This window comes from Fukomys damarensis, unplaced genomic scaffold (genome assembly GCF_012274545.1).
Source record: "Fukomys damarensis isolate Sample0158 unplaced genomic scaffold, DMR_v1.0_HiC HiC_scaffold_38, whole genome shotgun sequence".
Lineage (NCBI taxonomy): Eukaryota > Metazoa > Chordata > Mammalia > Rodentia > Bathyergidae > Fukomys > Fukomys damarensis.
The window spans coordinates 74473288-74495627 of NW_022900950.1; the positions used below are offsets into that span (position 1 = coordinate 74473288).

General features: G+C 35.8%; 1 protein-coding gene across 6 annotated transcripts in view; it reads left to right on the top strand.

Annotated features, from left to right (window-relative positions):
• The window catches only part of Arfip1 (ADP ribosylation factor interacting protein 1), a 120135-nt gene that overhangs the window by 69509 nt on the left and 28286 nt on the right, over window positions 1–22340 (top strand). For 2 of the 6 annotated variants that reach the window (XM_010627925.3, XM_010627926.3), the window contains exons 4-7: window positions 6287–6395; window positions 10092–10187; window positions 12230–12342; window positions 18337–18558. In XM_010627925.3, the coding sequence (XP_010626227.1) occupies window positions 6287–6395; window positions 10092–10187; window positions 12230–12342; window positions 18337–18558 (540 nt within the window). The remainder of the gene's footprint in view (window positions 1–6286; window positions 6396–10091; window positions 10188–12229; window positions 12343–18336; window positions 18559–22340) is intronic. The other 4 variants (XM_010627927.3, XM_010627929.3, XM_010627928.3 and 1 more) reach the window with 4 other exon arrangements.

Genomic DNA, 22340 nt, shown 5'->3' on the forward strand with positions numbered 1-22340 from the left:
TAACAAGTTGGTTACCTGACATTACCTGGGTAAAACAACTGATACTCTGTGTGATGGCATTAGGATTTTGTATTGCAATAACTTGTTGTCTTTTACAATGTGTTCCTTTAGTAAGGCCCAGAGTCAGATATAAGTAAATCAAAGATTTGATTTAGGTCCAAAAATCAGTGGGGAATGTAAGAGCCTGACTGAACCAGAGCGACTCCATGTTGACCAGCAAACGACCTAGAGACTGTCGCTCCCCCCCATCCCTTATAGGATAACTAATGATTAATTGTGAATTGTTAGGTAACTGCTTTGAAGTAGCTGGGAAACTAAATGGAAACTGTAGTGAACACAGAGACCCAACACAAATCACGCCACTCCTTACTTGCCTGTAGTTGAATGTTCTGAACTTTATAATCTAAGTTGTAAATGGAACAATGGATAATCAATCTGCTGATCATTAGTACGTGACGGTCAAGTATATGCTTGATGAGCACTAGCTCAGATCAACTGATTCTTTGCCTTTGTCCTCTTCCTGTAAGTTTTAAGTGTAAACCCCCGCTCAGCCCTATATAAAATGGCCTCTGTTTCTGAGCTAGCCGCCTCTCTGAGCTACTTGGCTTGGGGAGTGCCCTCTGGCCAGACTAATAAAGGTCTATTTGCCAACTTGCCTGGTGTGTTCCTTCCTGGGTGACTCTCGCTGTCCGACAAGCTCCTGGAGCCTCACTGAGCTTCTGAGCCCAGCATCGTGGAAGCCTCTTGGCTGTTCACGCTCCAGGAGTAAAAGTGAGACTTAAGTCTTACATACCCAGTTCCTGTAGATTCCCAGTTCTTCTTCCAAAGCTGACCACAAAGTAGAGAAAAGCATCAGACTATATTTAGTCACCTTACAAAATTTGTCCATCCTCAGGAAATAGATTGTTTCAGTTCTCAAACTGGGTATCCATTTTCACTACAACATATGCCTTGTCCCAGATGTATAGGGATAATAAACCTAGTCATTTTTATTGTATTCCTGCCATTTTGTAAAAGTTGATAGATTTTTTAATTTTTATTTATTTATTTATTTTTCTTTCTTTTTATTGAGGTTATTGGTACAATCTAGGTATACAATACAGTTACATTCATCATTGGAATTCTGTACCTTTACATAATAGGTCTTGATTCTCATTTTTCCCCTTGTCCCTGCCCTCCCTTTCCCCACTCCCCTCCCCATTTTCAAACACTTTATTTCCATTTTTTCAGTTTCATATTTTTTTCCTCTCCCTTATTACCATTTCCCCACCCTTCCCACTTTCCTTACACCTTTAGCCCTTTACTTCCTATTTCACATTATTAATTGTCTCATTAGGATCCTGTGTACTATTATAGTTTTTCCCACCAAAGAAACTATTCAGTATTTCAGTTAAAGAAATCTCTGTATGAACATTTAAAATAAGGAATCCTACAATAAAACTAAAAAGGAAAGTAAAAGAGAAAAGGCAATGATGTAACATCAAAATAATCCCTAATTCTGGAGATGAAAATGGTCCCTGAACATATTTAAATTGCTTCTTGCTCTTATAGTCTTATCTTATTCTTTTTTTCATTATTTAGAGAATACTTTATTAGTTTCTGTAATCAAACCCATGTAGATATGACCTTACATATTTAGTACGATGTGTTACCCCTGTACACATGGAAAAAAAAATAAAAATAAAAAAATTAACATTTCTAGACCAATATGGTTGTCCATTTCTGTACAATGCCAAGTCAACACAGTAAATTGGGATGACTTTTTCCAAAATTGGCAGCACCATTAGTTTCCCAAAATTCAATTTATATATGTGTGTGTGTGTGTGTGTGTGTGTATTTTCCAGATTCTGCAGTCATCTGAACGTAATTATAGACATTCAGTACATTCCATTAAAAAAAACAAAGAAAAGAATAATATCCAAACAACAAAGTTCTGTTGCTGTTGTGGTACCTGGCACCATTTTTTCTATTAGCCTCTTAATCATCATCTGGAAAGAGAACATTCTAGAGTAATATCATTAAATGTAGCTCTGATAAAGCACAGTCCCTACTGTGTATCATAAAGCAGGTACTAGATATTTTACATTCATAGAGGTATGATACAGTACTGTCTTACATCAATAATACTGGATTCAGTTCTGGTTTGAAATTTACTTTGTCTGCAAATAAGATTGCTACCCCTGTTTTTTTCTGGGCTCCTGTCACATGGAGAATTGTTTTCTATCTTTTCACTTTCAGTCTATGGGCTTCTTTTTGCACTAGGTGTGTTTCTTGTATACAACATATTGTTGGATTTTGCTTCTTATTCCATTTTGCCAGTCTATTTCTCTTGATTGGTGAGTTGAGGCCATTGACATTGCTGGTTATAACTGATATGTACTGACTTATTATTGACATGTTATTGGCCTTTTGTTGACTCTTTTTACTTTTTCACCTTCTCCTTTTAATTTCTTGCCTTGCCTATTTGATTTGCTCTGTTGGGCCTCATGGTGTTGTTGCCTTCATTGTCTTTTTCTAGGATCTTGTTTAGAATTGCTTGTAGTGCTGGTTTGGTATTCATGTAGTTTCTCAGGTGTTCTTTGTCGTGGAAGTGTCTTATTTCCCCATCCATTTTGAAAGAGAGTTTTGCTGGATACATCAGTCTAGGTTGGAGGTTGTTCTCTTTTAGTACTTGAAATATCTCATTCCAGGCTCTCCTTGCCCCAAGGGTTTGTGTTGAAAAGTCTGCTGTGATTCTGATGGGCTTTCCTTTGTATGTGATTTGTTTCTTTTCTCTTACTGCTTGTAGTATTTTGTTCTTCTGTTGGGTTTCTGGGATCTTGATTATTATATGTCTAGGTGTAGATTTTTTTTGATTGTAGCTAGTTGGGGTCCTATATGCCTCAGTTATCTGAATGTCAAATTCTTCCCCTCTGTTTGGGAAGTTTTCTGTCATTAATTCTGCAAACAGCTTTTTTAAGTCATTTGTATTTTCTCCTGCTACTTCATGTATTCCTATCAGTCTTATGTTATTCTTCTTTGCATCATCTAGGAGTTGTTGGATCGATTTCTCATGATCTCTTACTGTTTTTAAGAGACCTCTCTTTTCATGGTCACTGACTGCAATCTTATCTTCTATATCTGAGAGCCTATCTTCGCATTCTTTTATTCTGTTGCGTACACTTTCAATAGAGTGTTTAATCTCCTGGATATCTGTTTGAATCTGTTTTATGGATTCCATTTCTTTCCTATGTTGGGTGTTTATTTTTTCCATTTCTTTCTTATGCTGGGCCTTCATGGCTTTTATCATGGTCCTGAGCTCATCTATTTTTTTGTCAGTTTCTGCTCTAGAGTCTCGAATCACGACTTCCATTTTGCTCACTATCTCTATGGTTATCTGGGAAATTATTTCTGTTTTGAATTTTTCTAGAGCCTGATTGATCTGTTTTGTTACTTCCTGTGCTTTGAGTTCATGGTGTCCTGGTGGTTCACTATCGGCCTTTTCATCCTCATTTGCCCTACTGTTTGCCATTGGTGAACTGGAAGTCTGTCCTTGTGTCTTGCTTACGTGTTTTCTCATTTTTATTTTTGTTGTCAGATTGTCCTTGGTTAACTCTCTGGGTTATCACCCAAATGTTCTTGATATAGTTGCACCCTAGCTTCTGTGTCTCTAACAACCCACAGACATTCTCATCTTCATAACATCAGAGAAAACAGCTCATCAAATCAACGGCAATGTTTTACCCCAACTGATACAATCAGCAACACATTAAGATCAAGCACAACTTGGACACTGACCACCTGTGGTAGTCACTAGTCTATCACCCTTAAATCATTTGAATTAAATTGAAATCAAGAAGCAGTCCAGAACATGTCTGCAGTGAACACACTTTTAAATATGGTATATTTACCATTTAATGGCTCAGACAGAGCAAGGATGCAAGACCCCTGATCTCAGTTAGCTAATGGCTGAACCCCCTGACGCTGACTGGCCTTGGGCTGCAAGGTCCAGATTGAGTTCCCCATCTTTCTGAACGGTTGAACTCCGCAGCGTTCTATTACAGGTTTCCCACGCCCTTTCTTTGAAGATGTTCAAAGTTGGGAACTCAGAAAAAAACCCTTGATGACCACCTCTGTCTTGGCAGAGTGGGTCCAAAGACTTGTAGTCAGGAGGTCTGAGAGTGCGGCGCGGGGGGCTGCTTATGGGGGTTCAGGGGCGCCTGCGCGGCTACCTTCCCGGCGCTTAAGCGATGGCTGCTGGGTCGGGCGCAGGCGTGGTTCTCCTTCCCGCAGTGGATCAGGGCCGGGCCTACCTCCCGGCGCTTGAGCGATGGTCAAAAGTTGACAGATTTGCACTGAACCTGTCCTATAGTATTCTAATTTCAGTAGCAGAGCAGATAGCCTTGTAAAAAATAAAATCTTGACCAGTAATTTAAATAAATAACCTTTATACGTTGATTTATGTTCTTGATAATTAACTTCTGTATGGGCCTCTTATGTCACTTGTATATATTGTCTTGGCTGTTTCCTTTTATTATTATACTTCACACATGGCTATGTGCTAAATTTTCATTAAATGTTTGTATCTTAATTATTCTTTTCATTGTTCTTAAATTTTATCTTTTCTCTCCATTCTTTTGGTTGCCTCTCTCATCCTAGGCTGTTGTTACTGAATAATTGAGCTATAGCGCATCTTATGATTGCTCTTACCTTCAGCTTTTTAAAACTGTTTTTACATGTGTTCCAAATTAATGTTGTTATGGTTGTGTTTTCTTTTGAGACAAGGTCTCGCTATGTAATTCTGGCTGGCCTTGAACTCATGGCACTCCTCCTGCCTCAGCCTCCCAAATGCTGGGCCACCACTCCTGGCCTAAATTAATATTCTTAAAGCAGTCCTTTTACCAAATCAAAAAAGCCTCCTATTCAAAAACGTACAACTTTCTGATTCTGCCAAGGTCAAGTTTTCTACCTTAGTAATTTTTCTGACTTCCTCCTAATTCATTTACCTCATCTTTCAACGTGTAGAGCTTAGCTGTATCGGCCAGGAGAGCCTGGTTGCTAGCCCCTTGCTGTGCCAGGAACTCCCTCCCTGCCTCCTCCCCACACATTTTTCTGTAGGATTGGAAATGCACCCTTTCTCTCCCTCATTCCATCTCTCCAACACTCTGTGTCTTCCACGTTGGTAAGGCTTTCTTCTCTCTAATACGTATCGATCATTCCCTTTCCCAAATTCTTAACTATGTTATACATTATTACATACGCTGGACCCCTAGTGTAGGCTTTCAACATTATGGACCATTAAAAGATCTGTGATGAATTGGTAAGAATATATAATTATAGCTAGCTTCATCATTAGTTGTATTATAATTTGTCATGGCCCTAAAATTTCTGTAAAAATTTAATAAAGGTAAATAGAAAAATGAACTTGGATTTAATATGTTCACTTGAGTAAAATTTCTTCGGTGCTCTAGTCACAATAAACATGCTAACTTGTAGTCTGTGTTATTAATATTTGAAGTTTCTCCCATCAAGGCAGCAAACTGAAGCCTTGGTCATTTTCGGTGATTTTACTGGCCTGTGTGCCTAGTCATTCTAAGCCCTGACATTTAATTGACAAGGTTCTGGGCAGAATTTTTTAGAATATGTTTAATCTTGGTTTGTGCTTTAAGAACACTGTGTTTCTTTGTTTTCTATTACTTTTAAACTATAAGACGATGTTGAATATTACTTTTACTACAGTTAAAGTTCAATTGCAAGCTAATTTGTACTTAAACTAGTATCAGTGTTGAGTACATATCTAATTAAGGGAAATTTTCTTTACGTTACCCTGATTGAAGTCAGAGAAGCCCAGTTTATCTAATTGAAACTGAAGATAAATTAACACTGCAAGTAAATGATGTATTTATATTGACTTATTGGCTAGGCTTCTTATGATATATTAGATACCAGACAACTTCTAAATATTACACATGGCATTTTAGTGATCTTAATTCTGTTCCTCTCTTAAAATAATTTTTCTGATATGACAGTATCTTAAAATATTAAGTTGAATTTTAATATCTGCCTGCTGCCTACTTCCAGAATAATGATGTATGTTGTTTTTGACATACACTGTGCTACTTAATAGCAAATTTCCTGTATTTGCTGCTGCTTATATATGATTTTAGAATGCTATGGCAGCATAAGGGAATGCTACACAGAAGAGAGTAAGAGAGTATAAGATGCAATTAAAGGAACAGTTATTCTGTACTGTTATATGCTGTGGGGTTTTTTACAAAATTTTTTCTTTTATTCAAATGTTACTAAGGATTTGAAGCGTTCATTACCATCTGGACTTGGTCTCTCAGAAACTCAGATTATATCTCATGGCTTTGACAGTACCAAAGAGGGAGTTACTGAAGGAGGAGTCCATCAAGGTAAGAGCCCATGTATTTGTAAAGATGACTGGGATGGAGGAGGGGAGAAGTTCACCAAGTGCTGCTTTTATTAATAATGCACAAGAATTGACCTCTTTAATTCTGGGAGAAAACACTGAATACATATAATCCATTTTTCTTGAATTTAAGTAGGAATTGTTTTAATAATCTTATGAATAGATAAAGGCATAATTTCATTATTTAAAGTTGTTTTTAAAATACTGATATAAAAACTCAAAAATTATACCATAATATATATTTAGATGTTTGTAACACAATATTTGTAACACAAAATAATTATATCAAAGATTATAACTATTGATTTGTATAAATGCATATTTACTATTTCAAAATAAATATGAAAATGAACTGTTATTTTTCCTGTTATACATGCTATATAGAAGGTCCCCAAGACCTACAGTGTCCAGCTTCAGATTCAGCAGTTTGCTGGGAGGACATTAGACTGTTTATTTTCACACTGGTAGCCATGATCAGTTGCAGTGAAAGAGTTCCAAGCATAATCAAGGGATTCATGAGGCAAATTCTGGATAAAACAGTGTAAGCGCCCATGGGCTCTCCCTGTGAAGCCTCATGGGAATTTCTTCATTCCTCCAGCAGTGAGTTGTGACCACATATTTAAAATGTTGCTAATAAGCTCATTTAAAGACTGGTTGAGCAGGGTTTTTACCCAGACTACTCACATAGGCACCCGCTTCTAGCAGAATCAAGATTCTAGACTTCTAGAAGGAATGGGTAAAACACATTGCATAATATACATTGTTTGTATAAGAGTTGAGGCCGAGTGAGACCGTCCTTGCAGAAATAGAGGGAATCCTCTCAAAACTGGTATTCCCAGGCACAGTCAAAAGCCAGTCTTAGAAGCAGATAATTTTCAAGGAAAGGCAGTTAGACCTGCTTTGTGAACTGTTTCTGCACATGTTCTGTGCGCGCGCACTTTGTGTGTGTGTGTGTGTGTGTGTGTGTGTGTGTGTAGTAGAAACGAAAAACTCGCTTTCTTTGCACATGTTCTTACCTGTACTTTTTTCTATTTTTTCATTTTGATATGAGTGAAAAAAAGCACATTAACACTTGAATGTAAAGAAATTATCTTCTTGACAGACCTATAGTTAGTGTTCAGTGAAATATATTAATTTTAATAATACATTGTAACTTTACAAAATGAAATAATCTCCATGCCTTTGCAATACTTGGTCCTCTTGCACGTAATAGTACTCTATATTTTCATGGTAACATTTCACAAACAGAAACATTTGGGTGGGGGATTTAGCTCAGTGGTTCTGCTGCCTGCCTCTCAAGTGCAACATCCCAAATTTGATCCCCAATACTGGGGGTGGGGAGAAAGAAATGTTTGCTTGAATTTTGTTGTTGTTATTATTTGTGAACTCTGTATTAGGTGACAAACACAACTGTGGCCCTTTCCCACACAAACGTTATTGTTGCCATCTTTTCCAAAATCATAGAACAAATTAGACTCATGAACCAAGGTACCACGGTAAAGCTATAAAAAGGGCAGAAGTTTGTCAGTATCCTAACAGTGTACATATAAACTCTCTGGGCACTATATGAAGACCCTTGAAAACAAAAATCAGAACATGGTCTTTAAAAATAATCTGTATTTAATTCTGAAGCATTGATATTTTCCTGTCTTAGGGATAACTTGGAATTTGGAAAGGTTGGCTAAATGCCGAAAATTATGAGTACTTAAAGGTCTAAGGCTTACTTTGCATAAATTGACACAATTTTTTGTTCATTCGCCTGTTTTAAAATTCATTATTCATTCATTTGTTTATTCGTTCTGTCTTTGTGCTATTGGGTACTGGACCCAAGGCCCCATGCTTACTAGGTAAATGCTTTGACATATCTTGTATTGTGCTATGGTGTTATTTTGTATGCAAGATTAATAAGCTGTAATAATTAGAACAGCAGAGCCTTGTTCCTAGAGTCATCAAGACATGAGACTACAGCAGTCTTCTTTTATTAAATACTTACAATGGAAACCCTATGCTTTGGATAGTTTAGATAGTCTTTGTTCATAATGGCAGTTGGACTGGGTAACCTAATATAGTGTCTTCAGCTTATCCAGTGATTTATGGGTTAGTGTTTCCTGTGTTGAATCTGATACTAGAGATGGTAGTGTGTGGACTCCAAGAATCTGAGTCCATCAAGGAAACTGGTCTGACCTCTGGGTTAATGTAAGAGTTTGCCTGATACCTCTCACCCCCTCTAGTTTTTAATTTTAATAACTCAGCCCATTTAAAAAAACAAGTACAGTGTCTCACTCTGAAAGGTGATGACAATCCATTTAGGTCTACTTGTGTTTGAATTTTAATGTGAGTTCCAGTCCAAATTCACATTTTCATACTATTAGAAGTGGCTGTTCCCGCATCAGAATTGTATATATGTAGGATATGTGCAGTTATTACTAACTTGAAGTAAGGAGAGTGGATATGGATTCCATCAATATTAGAAAACTTAATTTTGAGTTTGATATATTATGTATTTTCCAGAGAACTGGGCGAGAATTAATTAAAAGTACATTACAAACATTAAAATATTCTCAGCTAAACGTTGAAGAACAGTTCATGTTTTTCTATCTTTTTAATCATCATCCCTTTTTTCTGATTTAATGCTGGACATCAGCAGCAGTGTCGCATGGTCAGTACTCTTGCTCTGAGGGGGACTATGGCTCAGAGATATGAAGCCATCCCTCAGGGCGTCGCTGACACTGCAGTAGACAGAACCAGAATTTCAAACCCAGGGTTAGAATTCAAACCTCAGTGGGTTTCATTCAAACACAGTATGTTCTTCCCTCTGGTCCCCAAACTTGGTGTTGTGTGTGAATCACCTGAGTGGCTTTTTCAGAGTGACAGATGGTCCACAGATCTTGTGTCCCAAGTATGTATTAAAAGCTCCAGCATTGTTCTTGTGGTCCTTCTACATCGGCACTTCCCAAACGTCAGAGTGCTGTATTTATGAAGCACCCGAGGATCTTGTCATAGTGCAGCTTCTGATCAGGAGCTCTGGGCCAGGCCCTGAGATTTACCTCTGTAGCAGACTTCAGGTGCTCTAAGTGTCTTCCATTCACACTATGAGTAGCAGTGATCTGCACTTTGTGATATTTAATGTATGATTTGAAATTTTTGGCCACAATTCCTATGATGGCTGTGATTCCTATGAAGGTTATAATTCATTCACATTTCTATAAGAGATGTTAAAACAAAGTATCCTTTAGGAGCCTTAGGATTTTTACTTGAGTTTTCCCTTCATATTAAGGAGTAGCAATTTATGAAATATTTGCTTAAGCTTTAAATCATTTCAAGTATGAAACTTTAGTCACATTCTGTTAATTGCTTTCAGAAATAATAGAGTCCAGGTGAAGTTTTGTGTAGATGTGATCTTTGCCCAATTTCTTTGTACAGTTAGGTGCTTTGTTTGGTTTTGATAGTTCAAATAGAAAATTTTTACAAGAACTCAGCCTGATAACATCCACTTATTAGTCCTTTCCTTCAAGAAAGCAATATATTAATTGTAGTCTTTAATCTAGTTTATTAATCTTAGTATTAATCTAGTCTTTCAGTATATTTTAAAAGAAATCTAAGTAGAACTATATTCTGAACGTATAGCATGTGGAGGTGATTTTCAGGATTTTCACCGTGCAATGTCTGCCCTTTTTAGGTTCCCCAGATCCGCCTTTGCCATCTGTTATGTCTCCTAGCAGGGTTGCAGCTAGCCAACTGGCTCAACAAGGAAGTGACTTAATTGTTCCTGCAGGTACTCACTGCACTGATTGGATAAAGCTCCTCTTGCTGCTGCTGCTGCTGCTGAAGCTAAACTAATTCACTGAGTTTCATAATCACTTGCTTTCTATCCTTAGGTGTGTGTTATTCTGGCTTTTTTGGTGGTTGGCTGCTTTTTTTTTTTTTTTTTTTTTTAACAAGAAAGGAAATAATTTTTCTAGTCATAGCTTTTCTGGCTTTTCAAAGTAATCAGTCGGTATCTCTTAACCTATCTTCTTATATTAAAAGTGTAGTATAATATGGTTTATTTTAAATCATCCTTTCTTTGTTCTGGGCAATTCAGGCTTACCTGTTTGATCCTAACCTCCAGCTTTGCAGCTCTGCCCTGTTTTTAGTTTAAAAAAAAAAAAAGAAAATTAAATAGTTGGGAATGGGTCAGTTGGAAACAGTTGTGTCTTCTTATTTTCGGCCTCTACTTTTAAGTAGATTGCAGATTGAGACAAAATACCATGTAATTCACCAGTTATACCCATTGAAAAGTACTTGGGAAAAAGAAAAGATCTGTGTTTAATTTGCTCCACATTTAAATGTTGCTGGAATATAAAAATGGGAAAGTGAACTCCACATTTTTTTTCATATGGAATGTTAGTTTTTATATTTTGTTTCTATGAGAATTTTATAAATTCTTAATGTGTTTGATTTAATTTTAAATTTTTTCTGGCACAAATGATGTCACCAAACTTTACATTTCAGCTACAGTGTTCCATCTGTGTGACCTGTTTCTGTTATTTTTATTGTATTGTACATTTTAGATATGCATAATGATAGCATTCATCATAGGGAATTTGTACCTGTGCATGATATTTCTTGCTTCTTCTTTTTCCCCACTCCCTTCCCCACCCTTCAGCTCCCCCTTTTAGCTACAAAAGCTTTGTTACCATTTTTTCTTCCTTTTTTTTAATGTGTTTGATTTTATGTACAGTTCTCATTCTTAGTCTGTGATGAAGCTGTGTTAAAGGCTGACTATGAGAATAAGTAAGAAGAACTTCTTACTGACCCTGAGTTTTTAAAACCACTTTTTGTAATTTTTTCTCTCCTTATTTTATTGTTATTTATAAATCACCCTAAAGTGTATATACCAAATCATTGGTATTATAAATGTTTATGAAACATTTTTTATGTTATAGAAAATGTTTTACTATTAGAAACTAAGAAACTACATAGTTCCAGAGTTGCTTTTGATACCATCAGACCTCAGTTGTTGGAACAGTACATTTGTTAAGACTTTTATCTGTCTAGTTTTTTTTGAAAGACTTTTGTTTGTTTGGTTTTGGTTTTGGTTTTGGTTTTTGGTTTTTTTTAAGACAGTCTCCCTATGTTGAGAAAGAGCTCTTGAGAACAAAATACAATATAGGTCTTATTTCAGCTCAGCCTCTTATGCTGGTGGTAATATTTTTAAAATTTAAATTAATTTTTAGCTGATTCATAAAAACATACAAACTGTACATAGTAATGGGGCATGTTGTAATGTCTTGTTACTTTGTACAGTGCTTAAATCAGCTTACCCATAGCTACCTCCTCAAACGTAGCATCTCCTTAGGCAAAAACATTCATTTTTAATGACCATTTGAATGATTTTTCCCAATTGTCTAAAATTATAGTGACATTATATTGTGTTTCTGAGCAACATAGTATAGCAACAGGAGATCGGTATAGGAATTTTTACCAACAAAGATAGTTCAGGCTTTAAGATTAGTTATAAAACTTTTATTATTTTTCTTGAGATAATCAGCAGTTAATATAGACACGAATTTTGATTGCAGCAGTATTTGTTTTTAGAAGATGATAGCCAAACCACATGGTATTTATGTTTAATGGTCAGAAATATTTTTTGATATTTGTATTTTTTGAATGGTTAGGAAAATATCAGTAATTCTAGGATATTCTAGTCATTTACTTTGTGGGAATCTTTATTTCTTAAATGCATAAATAATTTAGTTTGAACATCATTGTTTTGTTTTCTTTGCCTACTTTATCTAGATTGTGTGTTTTTTGTCTTTTCTTATGATCATGCAGGTGGCCAGAGAACACAAACAAAAAGTGGACCAGTTATTCTAGCCGATGAAGTTAAAAATCCTGCAATGGAAAAGTTAGAACTTGTTAGAAAATGGAGTTTGAACACATATAAGGTTTGTAATTTTTTAATGTTTCTATCTTACGTGGTTCTAAGAATTTTTATTTGTATGTTATTAAATTACTATATTGTAATTATATTAATACATAGGAGTTACACTATCTAAACAGGGAAATATAATTAGAAAAATGAAATGTTTGTTTTATTGATATTTGTAAAAATAATGCTGCCTTGGAATTTATTATAAAGCTGCTATAGATATATTTCCCCTTTGGCTTTTTTAAAAAATATATACTTTATTTTTAATTTTAAGAGACAGGGCCTTACTGTGTTGCCCAAGCTGGTCTTGAGCTCCTACTGCTTCAGTCTCCTGAGTAGCTGGGACTATAGTCGTAAGCTACCTGGTGGGGCCTTTTTAAATATTTTATAACAACTAAATATTAACTGTACAGACAGCACTAGCTTATAGATGAATTGGGTTTTTAGAGTTTGTTGAGAGTATTAAGTTACATTGCTTCAGAGTAATGAATTGTTTTTAAAGTTTGTTGACAGTGTTAATCACATTGCTTCAGATGGTTATTTCAGGTGGTTATTTTCCTTATTACATGGTTATTTGCCAAGACACAAGTAAGCAAATTATTTACAGTGTAGTGGATGTGTTACAAAAGCCAAAGTCCCAAATCCATTTAGTACCTTTGAATCCCAGCAGGTATAAGACAGTAGACTTGTGGAGTGGCCCACTGGATGAGAGATTAGCCACACTTCTGTGCCTTCCAAGTTGGTTGTGGATCTAGTGATTGGCAAATCAGGAATTGCACATATTTTTATACAGAGCAGATCTCAAATGTGTCTTCTCAAGAGTCAAATGGAATGAATTTATTCTTTCAGTTGATATTTTTAAAAAACACTTTCCAAAATCCTCCACAAAATAGGTTTGGTTAAGGTGGTAAAAACATGTCTTGAAATACAAATCTTTCCAAAAGTCATTTAGCTCATGTCAGCATAGTAGCTGAGAAATGCCAATCTTTAAAACAGCGATGCTTGCCGTGGGATTTAGCTCACCGGTTTGGTGGCCTGCCTTGCAAGCACAACAACCCAAGTTCAATCCCCGGTGCCAAAAGAAAAAAGCGATGCTTACTTAAGCTTTTCTTCTTATGTAGGGGCATTGTCTTAAGAGCTTGCCCCTTCTTGCTGGGGATTCCCCTGGTCCAGGTATCTTTCTGTGTGTGTATTTCTTCCCATCTCAGTGTTTTCCCTAACTATCCACAAATGTCTGCTCCATCTCCTAGCTGATCCCACCTATCCAGTCAGTCATCAAATCCTGTGGGTTCTGCCCCAGTTTTCTTGCTTTCTCCATCCCAGCCTTCACCACCATAGTTCCTGTCTCTCTGTCTCTATCTCTCTGTCTCTCCCCTGCCTTCTCTGCAAATTCTCTTGGCCTGCATCTGCCTAATGTAGTCACTATTTCTTTAAAATCTTTCAGCCAATCCCTATTATCTTTAGAATGACATGAACCTGACTCCTGTCTACCTTTCCAACTTTATGTCTTACTCTTCCATCTCTCTTCTATCTCTGGCTCCGATGCCAAATTACCCAGAGATTTCCTTTAGCAATCTATCTATACTTCTATGACTTTATTCATGAGGCAGTGCCAACTGCTTGGAATTCCCCTCCATTTCTGTTATCTTTCATGGCAGACTGAGCTCCATTTATTTATTAAATTTACTTACCCTTTCCTGTCTTCATTTAGTTTATAAAATTTGCCGCTGTTAATATTCTTTGTCCACACATTTTGAACCTGAAGAACACAGACCTTATTTCTGAACCAAATCCTAATAATTACCAATAACATGTTTTTTAAAATTAAAGATTTTGTTCATTTGAGCCTCCTTGTGTTTAGTTTTTTCCTCATTCCTTTTGTAGCTGTTCCCATTGTGTATATCTGTTCCTTTTCTTCCGTTTCTTACTGTACAGTAACCTGGTTGAGTCATCGTTAAGTTTCCATATTGGTCTCTCATAGGATTGACTTACTGCTTTAAGCTTTTTTGTGCTAATGAAGTGACCAGTCTTTGAAGTGCTGCAACAGTGTAGTGCTGCATGAAAGAAGCATCAGGTGATCTCTTTATTTTTACATGAAACTTTTTTATCAGAATTCAGCTTGGATATTCCAGTCTAGGTCACAAGAGAAAAAGGAAGTTCTGAAGACATGATTTTAGGAGCTGGCTAATGTAGCCCTTCCCACCAGAGTGTAATGCCTTACTGGGTCTACTTGACTATTTCCTGTCTTGTCAGCCTTTTGGGTCCAAATTATACCTGATGCTGAGATTCATTGTCATTGGACAGTGCTGCAAGTGCTTGTTTTGATTTGGTTAATTTAAGACTATACTTGTTATCCATATTACTCTTCAGTAGCTTAATTCTTGCTCTTTGGCTTTCCCTCCTTTGTGATTCCTACCTTTAATTCCTTCTGTTTCTATTCTCTAGCAGATACTATCTTAAAAGAGAGTATTTACCATTAATTTAGTCATTGTCAACTTCAGCCCTAAGGCCAGTCAAGTATCTAAAACCAAAGATAGCATTTTTTTTTTTTTTTTGGTTTTTTTTTTTTAGTGGTTACAGTCCATGGTTGTTTGGCCCCATTGATCTGGGCCAGTGACAAGGCACAGCATCCTGGTGGGAGTGTGCGATGGAGCAAAGCTATAAAGAAAAAGAGAGGAAGAAACCCAATATACCTTCCAGGGACACTCCCAGTGATCTAACTTCCTTTCACTGGTCACCACCTCCCAGAAGTGTTATAGGAGCTGGGATTACAGGCATGCACCACCACACCTGGCTCAGCACTTTTAAATTTAGGCCTTGGACTGTAATTGTTCTTTTTGAAAATTATTTTAATCTGCCCAATTTTATTCACAACGTTTAAATTTAGAATTTATTTTTATCTGTAAAAATAGTTGTGAATATTGAACTCTGTTTTATCTTTGGGGGGGCAGTCTTTTTTATTTCCCCTATGCTACAGAGGCTACTTTTTGAAATTTTTTTTTTTTTTTTTTAATCTCAGTTCAGCATTCAGAGCTATTTAACATCTTTCCAAAACATAAAGTACTTTTAAAACATGCTTAGGAATTTTCCATTAGCAATCACACCCTTATCAAATTAATCTTTATTATCTTTAAGCCAATATCGTTTAAGCTCTTGTGGCTGTTTTTCTTGTTGCATATTTATATTGCCTGATTCATTTATTAGTTGACCTATTTCTTGTATTCATTTTCCTTTTAGTTGCCCTTCTCTGTATTTCACCTTATAGCCATTTAAAATCTATCACTGTCTCCCTGGATGTTATTTAAATGTCTCCTTAAGGTGTTATGTAAATGCTCGGAGCACACAGTGTCTGTCTTACACAGTGTCTATCTGTGAGCACTCATGAGGATGTCTTGTGGCCCTGGGCACCCTGTGTGCACTTTATGTCACCCATTCTCCTCCATGTAGGGTCTACATAGGTCAGCAGTTTGCTTTAGCTTCCTTCCTTTCAATTTCGCTTTATTGGGGAGCTGTTATCCTCAGAATAATTTTTCTGCTTTGATGATGGCAGTAATCCTGGGGCTTGAACCTAGGGCCACACACATGCTAGGCAGGTACTCTACCACTGAGCTTTTCTCCCTTTGAAATGAATTCTCAACTTATATGAGAAACTAATTAGGATCTGCAGCTTATTAGAAATGATCTCCATTCTGTTCTATTTCTCCTGCTTTAAATTTGCTCTATAGTCTATTCTAGGCTTCAGTTTGTATTTAATTCATTGTGCACTAAGAATCAACTTACGTAACAATTCACTCTTCAAGGATCATGTGAGAAACTTCCTTTGGAATTCCAGTAAGTGGTGAAATAGCTAATAACTTTAATGTCTTTCCACTGCAGCCTTTTTACAGTGCTATTCGAAGGCAGCCAAAGTGCTCTCTTTGAAAGAGAATCCAGATTTTCTTTTAGGGTATGTAATTACCCTTATTAGAACATAGACTGTGTAGATTCAGTCTTAGAACTTCTTTTAGGTACCATGCGCTGTCCAGATTCATCTTAATTTGCCTCACAGTTTCCTAACTCACTGCCTGAGCTTCCTGGAAACCAAAATAAATAGATAAAATTTTCTCATTAAGCTTTGACCCTACTGCTGCTTATAAATGTTATTTATGTGAAGCAGTGGTCACTCAGACAGCAGTAGACTTTTCTTTGATTTTGCCAGGCCTATGTACCTCCTTTTGTGGGCTCCTTGACTTTGAGCAGATTACTGTACCTGGGCTGCTACAGAAGACACCATGTCTGTAATAGGAAAATCTCGGTCTAGAAGAGAAGTGTGGGAACAAGTGCTGTGTCGCCCTTTCAGGCATTATTTTTTGCTCTTTTTCTCCTTGGAATCACAGTGTCTCCAGTCAGACTTTTCTGTTGATGTGCTTTTTATTTCTGGAAGTATTTGTACATTTTCCTAAGTAATAATTTTATTCCCCTTCTGTGGTTTTTGGCCTCTCTATCTGTACTGTCATTTTTATATGTAGTTAAGAATTTCTGTTCTTAAGAAAACTCCTTTTTATAAAAAATTCATGAAGTTCCTTAGTTTTTTAGAATAGGAAATGTGCTTGCATTTTATTTTTTTTTAATTTAATTTTATTAGTACATGTTTGCAGTCCTTGCAGTTTTATAGTTGCCCTGGGGAGTGGTTACATTTCCATACCACAGCTTGTTCCTTTTTTTTTTTAAATTCCTTCTTCCTTTCCTCTCCCTCCTCCTCAAATTCCTCTATCCTGTTTTTTGTTCTTGTTAATATTATTACTCTTAACTCATATTGTGGCATATAATGTTTGCATTAATTGAAGTTCTTGGGTTCCTTGCTTTAATTTTAAAGAGGAAAACTATATCCGTAATAAAATATATATATTGACAAAAAGTTCAAGATACTTTGTTCATAAAAAACGATGTTCTGGATATTCTATGATTAAGGGGAAGTTTAGGATAAATACCAAACTGTTAATAGAAGTTTCTATGTAGTGGGATTAACAGAAGGAATTCACCTTTTATTTCATGCATCATTTTAAATTTTTACAACAAGCTTGAATTCCATAATCAAACCTTTGAAAGACATAATAAAATTTTCAAATTCTATAAATTATTGTATTTACTACTTTTTAGAATATTTTTGATAACCTCCAGTGATAAGTATATTGACACCCTATATATAATGACTCTTGAGATTTATTGTTGAATACTGAAATGCTAATAATTATTACTAGGAAACTTACTTCCATGTGGAGCTCTTAATTTAGATACACATTTTTTGGTTTGGTTTTTTTTTTTGGTACTGGGGACTGAATTCAGCACCTGCTGAGCTACATCCCCAGCCCTACATATGCTTTAAAAATTACAAGTTTCTGTATCATCATTTCTTTGACAGAAGAGAATAACACAATGCCACGTTATCTGGGTGGAAGTAAAAGTAAGGAGAATATAGGAATCTGTAATCAATCCCCACCCTCCCACATACACCCCCCCACTTGCCTGCCTCCCTCGCTCCTTCCCTGCCTCTCTTCTCTCCCCTTTGCCCACTCTTTTCCTGCCATCCCTCTGCATCTGCTTCCTCTGTTTTCCTCCCTATTTTCCTCTTCACTCCTCCTTCATACAAACATAGACAGACTATTGAAGGGGGAAGATAGAAAACAGTTCAAACCAATGAAAGAATAGAACTCTGATATTCTTTATTATTTCTATATTAACAGTTTTACTATTTTTAAAACAATACCAAGTATCTGTGTTGTTTTAAATAACTTATTCAAAAGCAGTAAGTTTGAAATACTACAATTATGAGAGAATCCATCTAACCATATATAAATTAGCTATTAAGTCTTAAATGTCTTTGATTAGAACTTCTAAAGGGTTTCACAATTTTCAGTATATTAGGCTAGCTCACTTCTGTCTAGCATCTGTATTTTGAATGGCATGTTACTGTTTTGCTATTGTTCTATTCCCCCCCCTTCCTAAATAAAATGCATTTTTCCACTTTTAGTGTACTCGACAAATTATCTCTGAGAAGCTAGGCCGTGGCTCAAGAACTGTGGACCTTGAACTTGAAGCTCAGATTGATATTTTAAGAGATAACAAGAAAAAATATGAAAATATCCTCAGACTGGCTCAGACCTTGTCAACACAGCTTTTCCAGATGGTACATACCCAGAGGCAACTTGGAGATGCATTTGCTGACCTGAGTTTGAAGTCTCTAGAACTCCATGTAAAGTTGTTTAAGTAACTATCAGGGATGGCGGGAATGGCAATAGAAATATTTTACAAGCTAATTTGTTACATTTATATTTTGCTGATCTTTAATGAAACTGGAATTTTTGTGTGTTTGTTGAGTGCTGAGGACTCTCGTATGCTTTACCATTGACTATTCCTCAAGCCCTATGAGAAATTTCTGCAATTGGAATTTCAAGGTGTTCTTTTAAGACATTTCATGTACTCTGAGAAGACTTGGCTGACTTCTGTCAACATAGTGACCCATTTGTACCTTAGAATTTGTACCTTACAACTGGAGGTTGTAGGGGAAAGGAATTTGATTAGAGTGAAGGGAAAGAGTACTTAGCCTGACCAAGCCTAGAAAAAATTATAGTTATGTATGACTCTGGTGTGGGTAAAAAGTAAATTAGACACTGAAAATCACTTGCCCAGTCCAGGTATGTTGAACAAATTGAAACTTGTTTGAAAGAATTTGTAATATACTTTTACTGAAATCATTAATATCAATATGAAGCTTGGGGAGTGAGCATAGTTGTAAATTCATGTTTAGTTTATACAAAGCCTTGAGTTATATCCCAGCAATGCAAGCCAGCAAGCAAATAAATAAATAAATAAAGTTATTTTTCAGTATTTATCTCTAGATATTCAGCAAAACATTTTTAAGAATTTATTTTGCTATCTTTTGACATTTTTTATATCTGAGTGTTTTTTTTTGTTTTCTTGCCTGGAGCCAGATGGTATAGACATTCCTTGCCTGCAGACTTCTTACTTGAAGACTTAGATAATTTAAAACATTAAGTCACTCTGTCCTATAACCTTGGGCAAAGAAAGTTTGGTACAGATGGTGACTTGTCATTAAAGTGACAAATATTGAAATTCAGTTTTAACTGATCTGTTAGACAAAAGGAAGAACTAGTATTTGAGAAGCTTAATATCAGTCATTACAGCTGCAATTATTGAGTACCTGCATTTTAAATGCACTGGGCTAGGGGCTTTATATTCATTATAAGTAAAGTAACACTTATCTAAAATACATGGGAACAGACATGTTTGAGGTTTCAGAGGTTTTTTGTATTTTGGAATATTTACATAGACTTTACTAGTTGAACATTCCTGATATGAAAAATTGAAATGGTCCAAAACCCAAAGCCTTTGGAGCATCATATAATTCATATACATGGAGGGAATTTTGGCAGAGGCATTGTATTCAGGTGAGGCAAATTTGTATTCAAGTGTGTCTGTTCCACAGATGTGTTCCGGTTTTATTTTTTAAAATATAATTCCTATACCATAAAGTTCATCCTTGTAGAGGTACAATTCAAGCAGTAGGCATTCATAAAAGATAACTTGCTTCCTTTTAAGAAATTTTTTTATTGCTCAATATATTCACGAAGTTGTGCATCAGTCACTACTATCTAATTCCAGAACATTTTATCACCCCTAAAAAAACCCCAACACCTCTTTTTCTCCTGTCTTGGCAAACATTAATGTTCTGTGCTTCTCTATAGATTTGCCTTTTTGGACATTTAATATGAATGGGACCATGCATGTATGACCTGTTGTGTCTGACATACTGACTTTCCTTTAGATATGTGCCCAGTAGCAGATTTGCTGGGTTGTATATATGGTAGTTCTTTTTTAATTTTCTTAAGGAACTTCCACACTGTGTTTCATAATGGCTATACCAGTTTACATTCTCACCAGCAGTGTGTAAGAGCTTACCTTTCTCCATGTCCTCACTAGCATGTTTTGGTTTTGTTGTTTTATTTCATTTTTATATTTATCTTTTTGCTTATAGTCCTTGTAACTGGGGCAGAATGATATCTCATAATGGCTTTGATTTGCATTTCCCAGATTAGGAATGCTGGGCATTTTTTCATATACTTGTTGCTCATTTGTATATCTTCTTGAAAAAATATCTGTTCACATCATTGCCCACTCTTTAATGGGACTGTTTTTATTGAGTTCAGTTCCTTATATATTCTGGACCTTAATCTCTTGTCAGTATTTTCTTCCAGTCTGTGGGTTGTCTCTTTGTTGATTCCTTTGCTGTGCAAGAGCGTCTTAGTTTTATATAACCCAACTGTCTAGCTTTTCTTTTGTTACCCTGCTTCTGAGGTCTTACGATTGCTTTTTAGGTCTTATACCAAAAAATCATTGCCTATAATGATATTTTTTTCCTCATTGAGTTTATTGGTACATTTTTAAGTATACAGTACAGTTACATTCATCATTGGGATCTTGTACCTTTACGTGACAGGTCTTGGTTCTCATTTTTTCCCCTTGTCCGTGCACTCTCTTCATCCCCTCTGTTCCCCCTATGTTTTCTTCTAGCAGTTCCATATTTTCAGGTCTTTGATGTGTTTTGAGTTGATTTTTATATATGGGGTTCTATAAAGTTTCATTCTTTGGTGTTTGGACATCCAATTTTTGTAGCACCGTTTATTGATAAGATTATCATTCTCCAGTGTGTGTTTCTGTGCCTGTGTTAAAGATCATTTGGCTGTAGATCAGTAATGGTGAGCCTTTTAGAGCTTTTAGTTATATTAATAGCCTGCTGTGGCACACGTGCCATAGGTTCACCACCACTGCTGTAGATGCATGGATTTATTTCTGGATTCTTTATGCTATTTCTTTGTCTTATGTGTTGGTTTTATGCCAGTTACCATGCTGTTTTCACCACTAAATTTTAGCTCTGGGAATTGTCTTAGTCTCCCATCCTCAGTGGCAGTTCAGAAGTACACCTCTATCCTTCTTGTAAATGGTCTTTATTTTATGTTTAGTTTCTGTGTAATGACTAAGGTAATTTATAATAATGTGTGACACTCCCCTAAACAACTGATCATACTAAAATAATTGACTTATCCACTAAATTAAGTTTGAGTCATATTTCATCTTATTTTAATACCAAAAAATGTGTTCCTTTATACTGAATGTACATAGGTATATTCATTTTGTTCTCATTAGTATTATGATTATTTGGATCATTTACTCTGTCTCGTGTACCTCATTATAACTTAATCTGTTTATTTATTTTGACACTCTTGACAGTTGAACCTACAGCCTGACATATGTTAGGCATGTACTGAACCATAGAGCTATATCACCAGCTCATGCTTTACTATTAAAATAAAAAACTACTTTTTATTATAGCCAGTTGAGTTTTCAAAAAATTTTCCCAATTTTTTATTATGTTAGGCTGTACACAATAAAATTTGGCCTCTTCACTATTTTTAAAGTAATTTCAGTTTTTAGAATTGTTTTAGGTTTACAGCAAAATTTGAGTATACAGTACAGAGTTTTCATATGTTGTCTGTCCCAACCTGTCAGTAGCCTTCCCTGTGTCAACATTTCCCTACTGAGTTTTCAGAGTGTACATTAGTAATAGTGAGGATTTGGGTGTTTTTGTTTTCCTTTTTTGTTTTGCAGTTCTAAGGATTGATCTTAGTTCCTCACACATGCTAGACAAGTGCTCAACCACTGAACTATATCCCAGCCCTAAAATCTTGTTTTATACATAATTCTTAGAACTATAGGTGAGATTTAACATTCCTGAAACAAAACAGTGTTTCTTTACTCTTGCCTTGTGCTTTGAAGTAAGGCTCACTGTTCTGGTGTAAATTTAGGATGAGAAATTTTACTAACTGAAATTTAATCTTTAGTTTGGTTTGTTTGCTTTTTTATAAAAGAACCATCTTCTAGGTTGTCTGTGTTCCGGTGGTTAAATTAAGAGGGCATTTTCAAAGTTAGCAATATGGTATTATGGCTGTTGTGAGC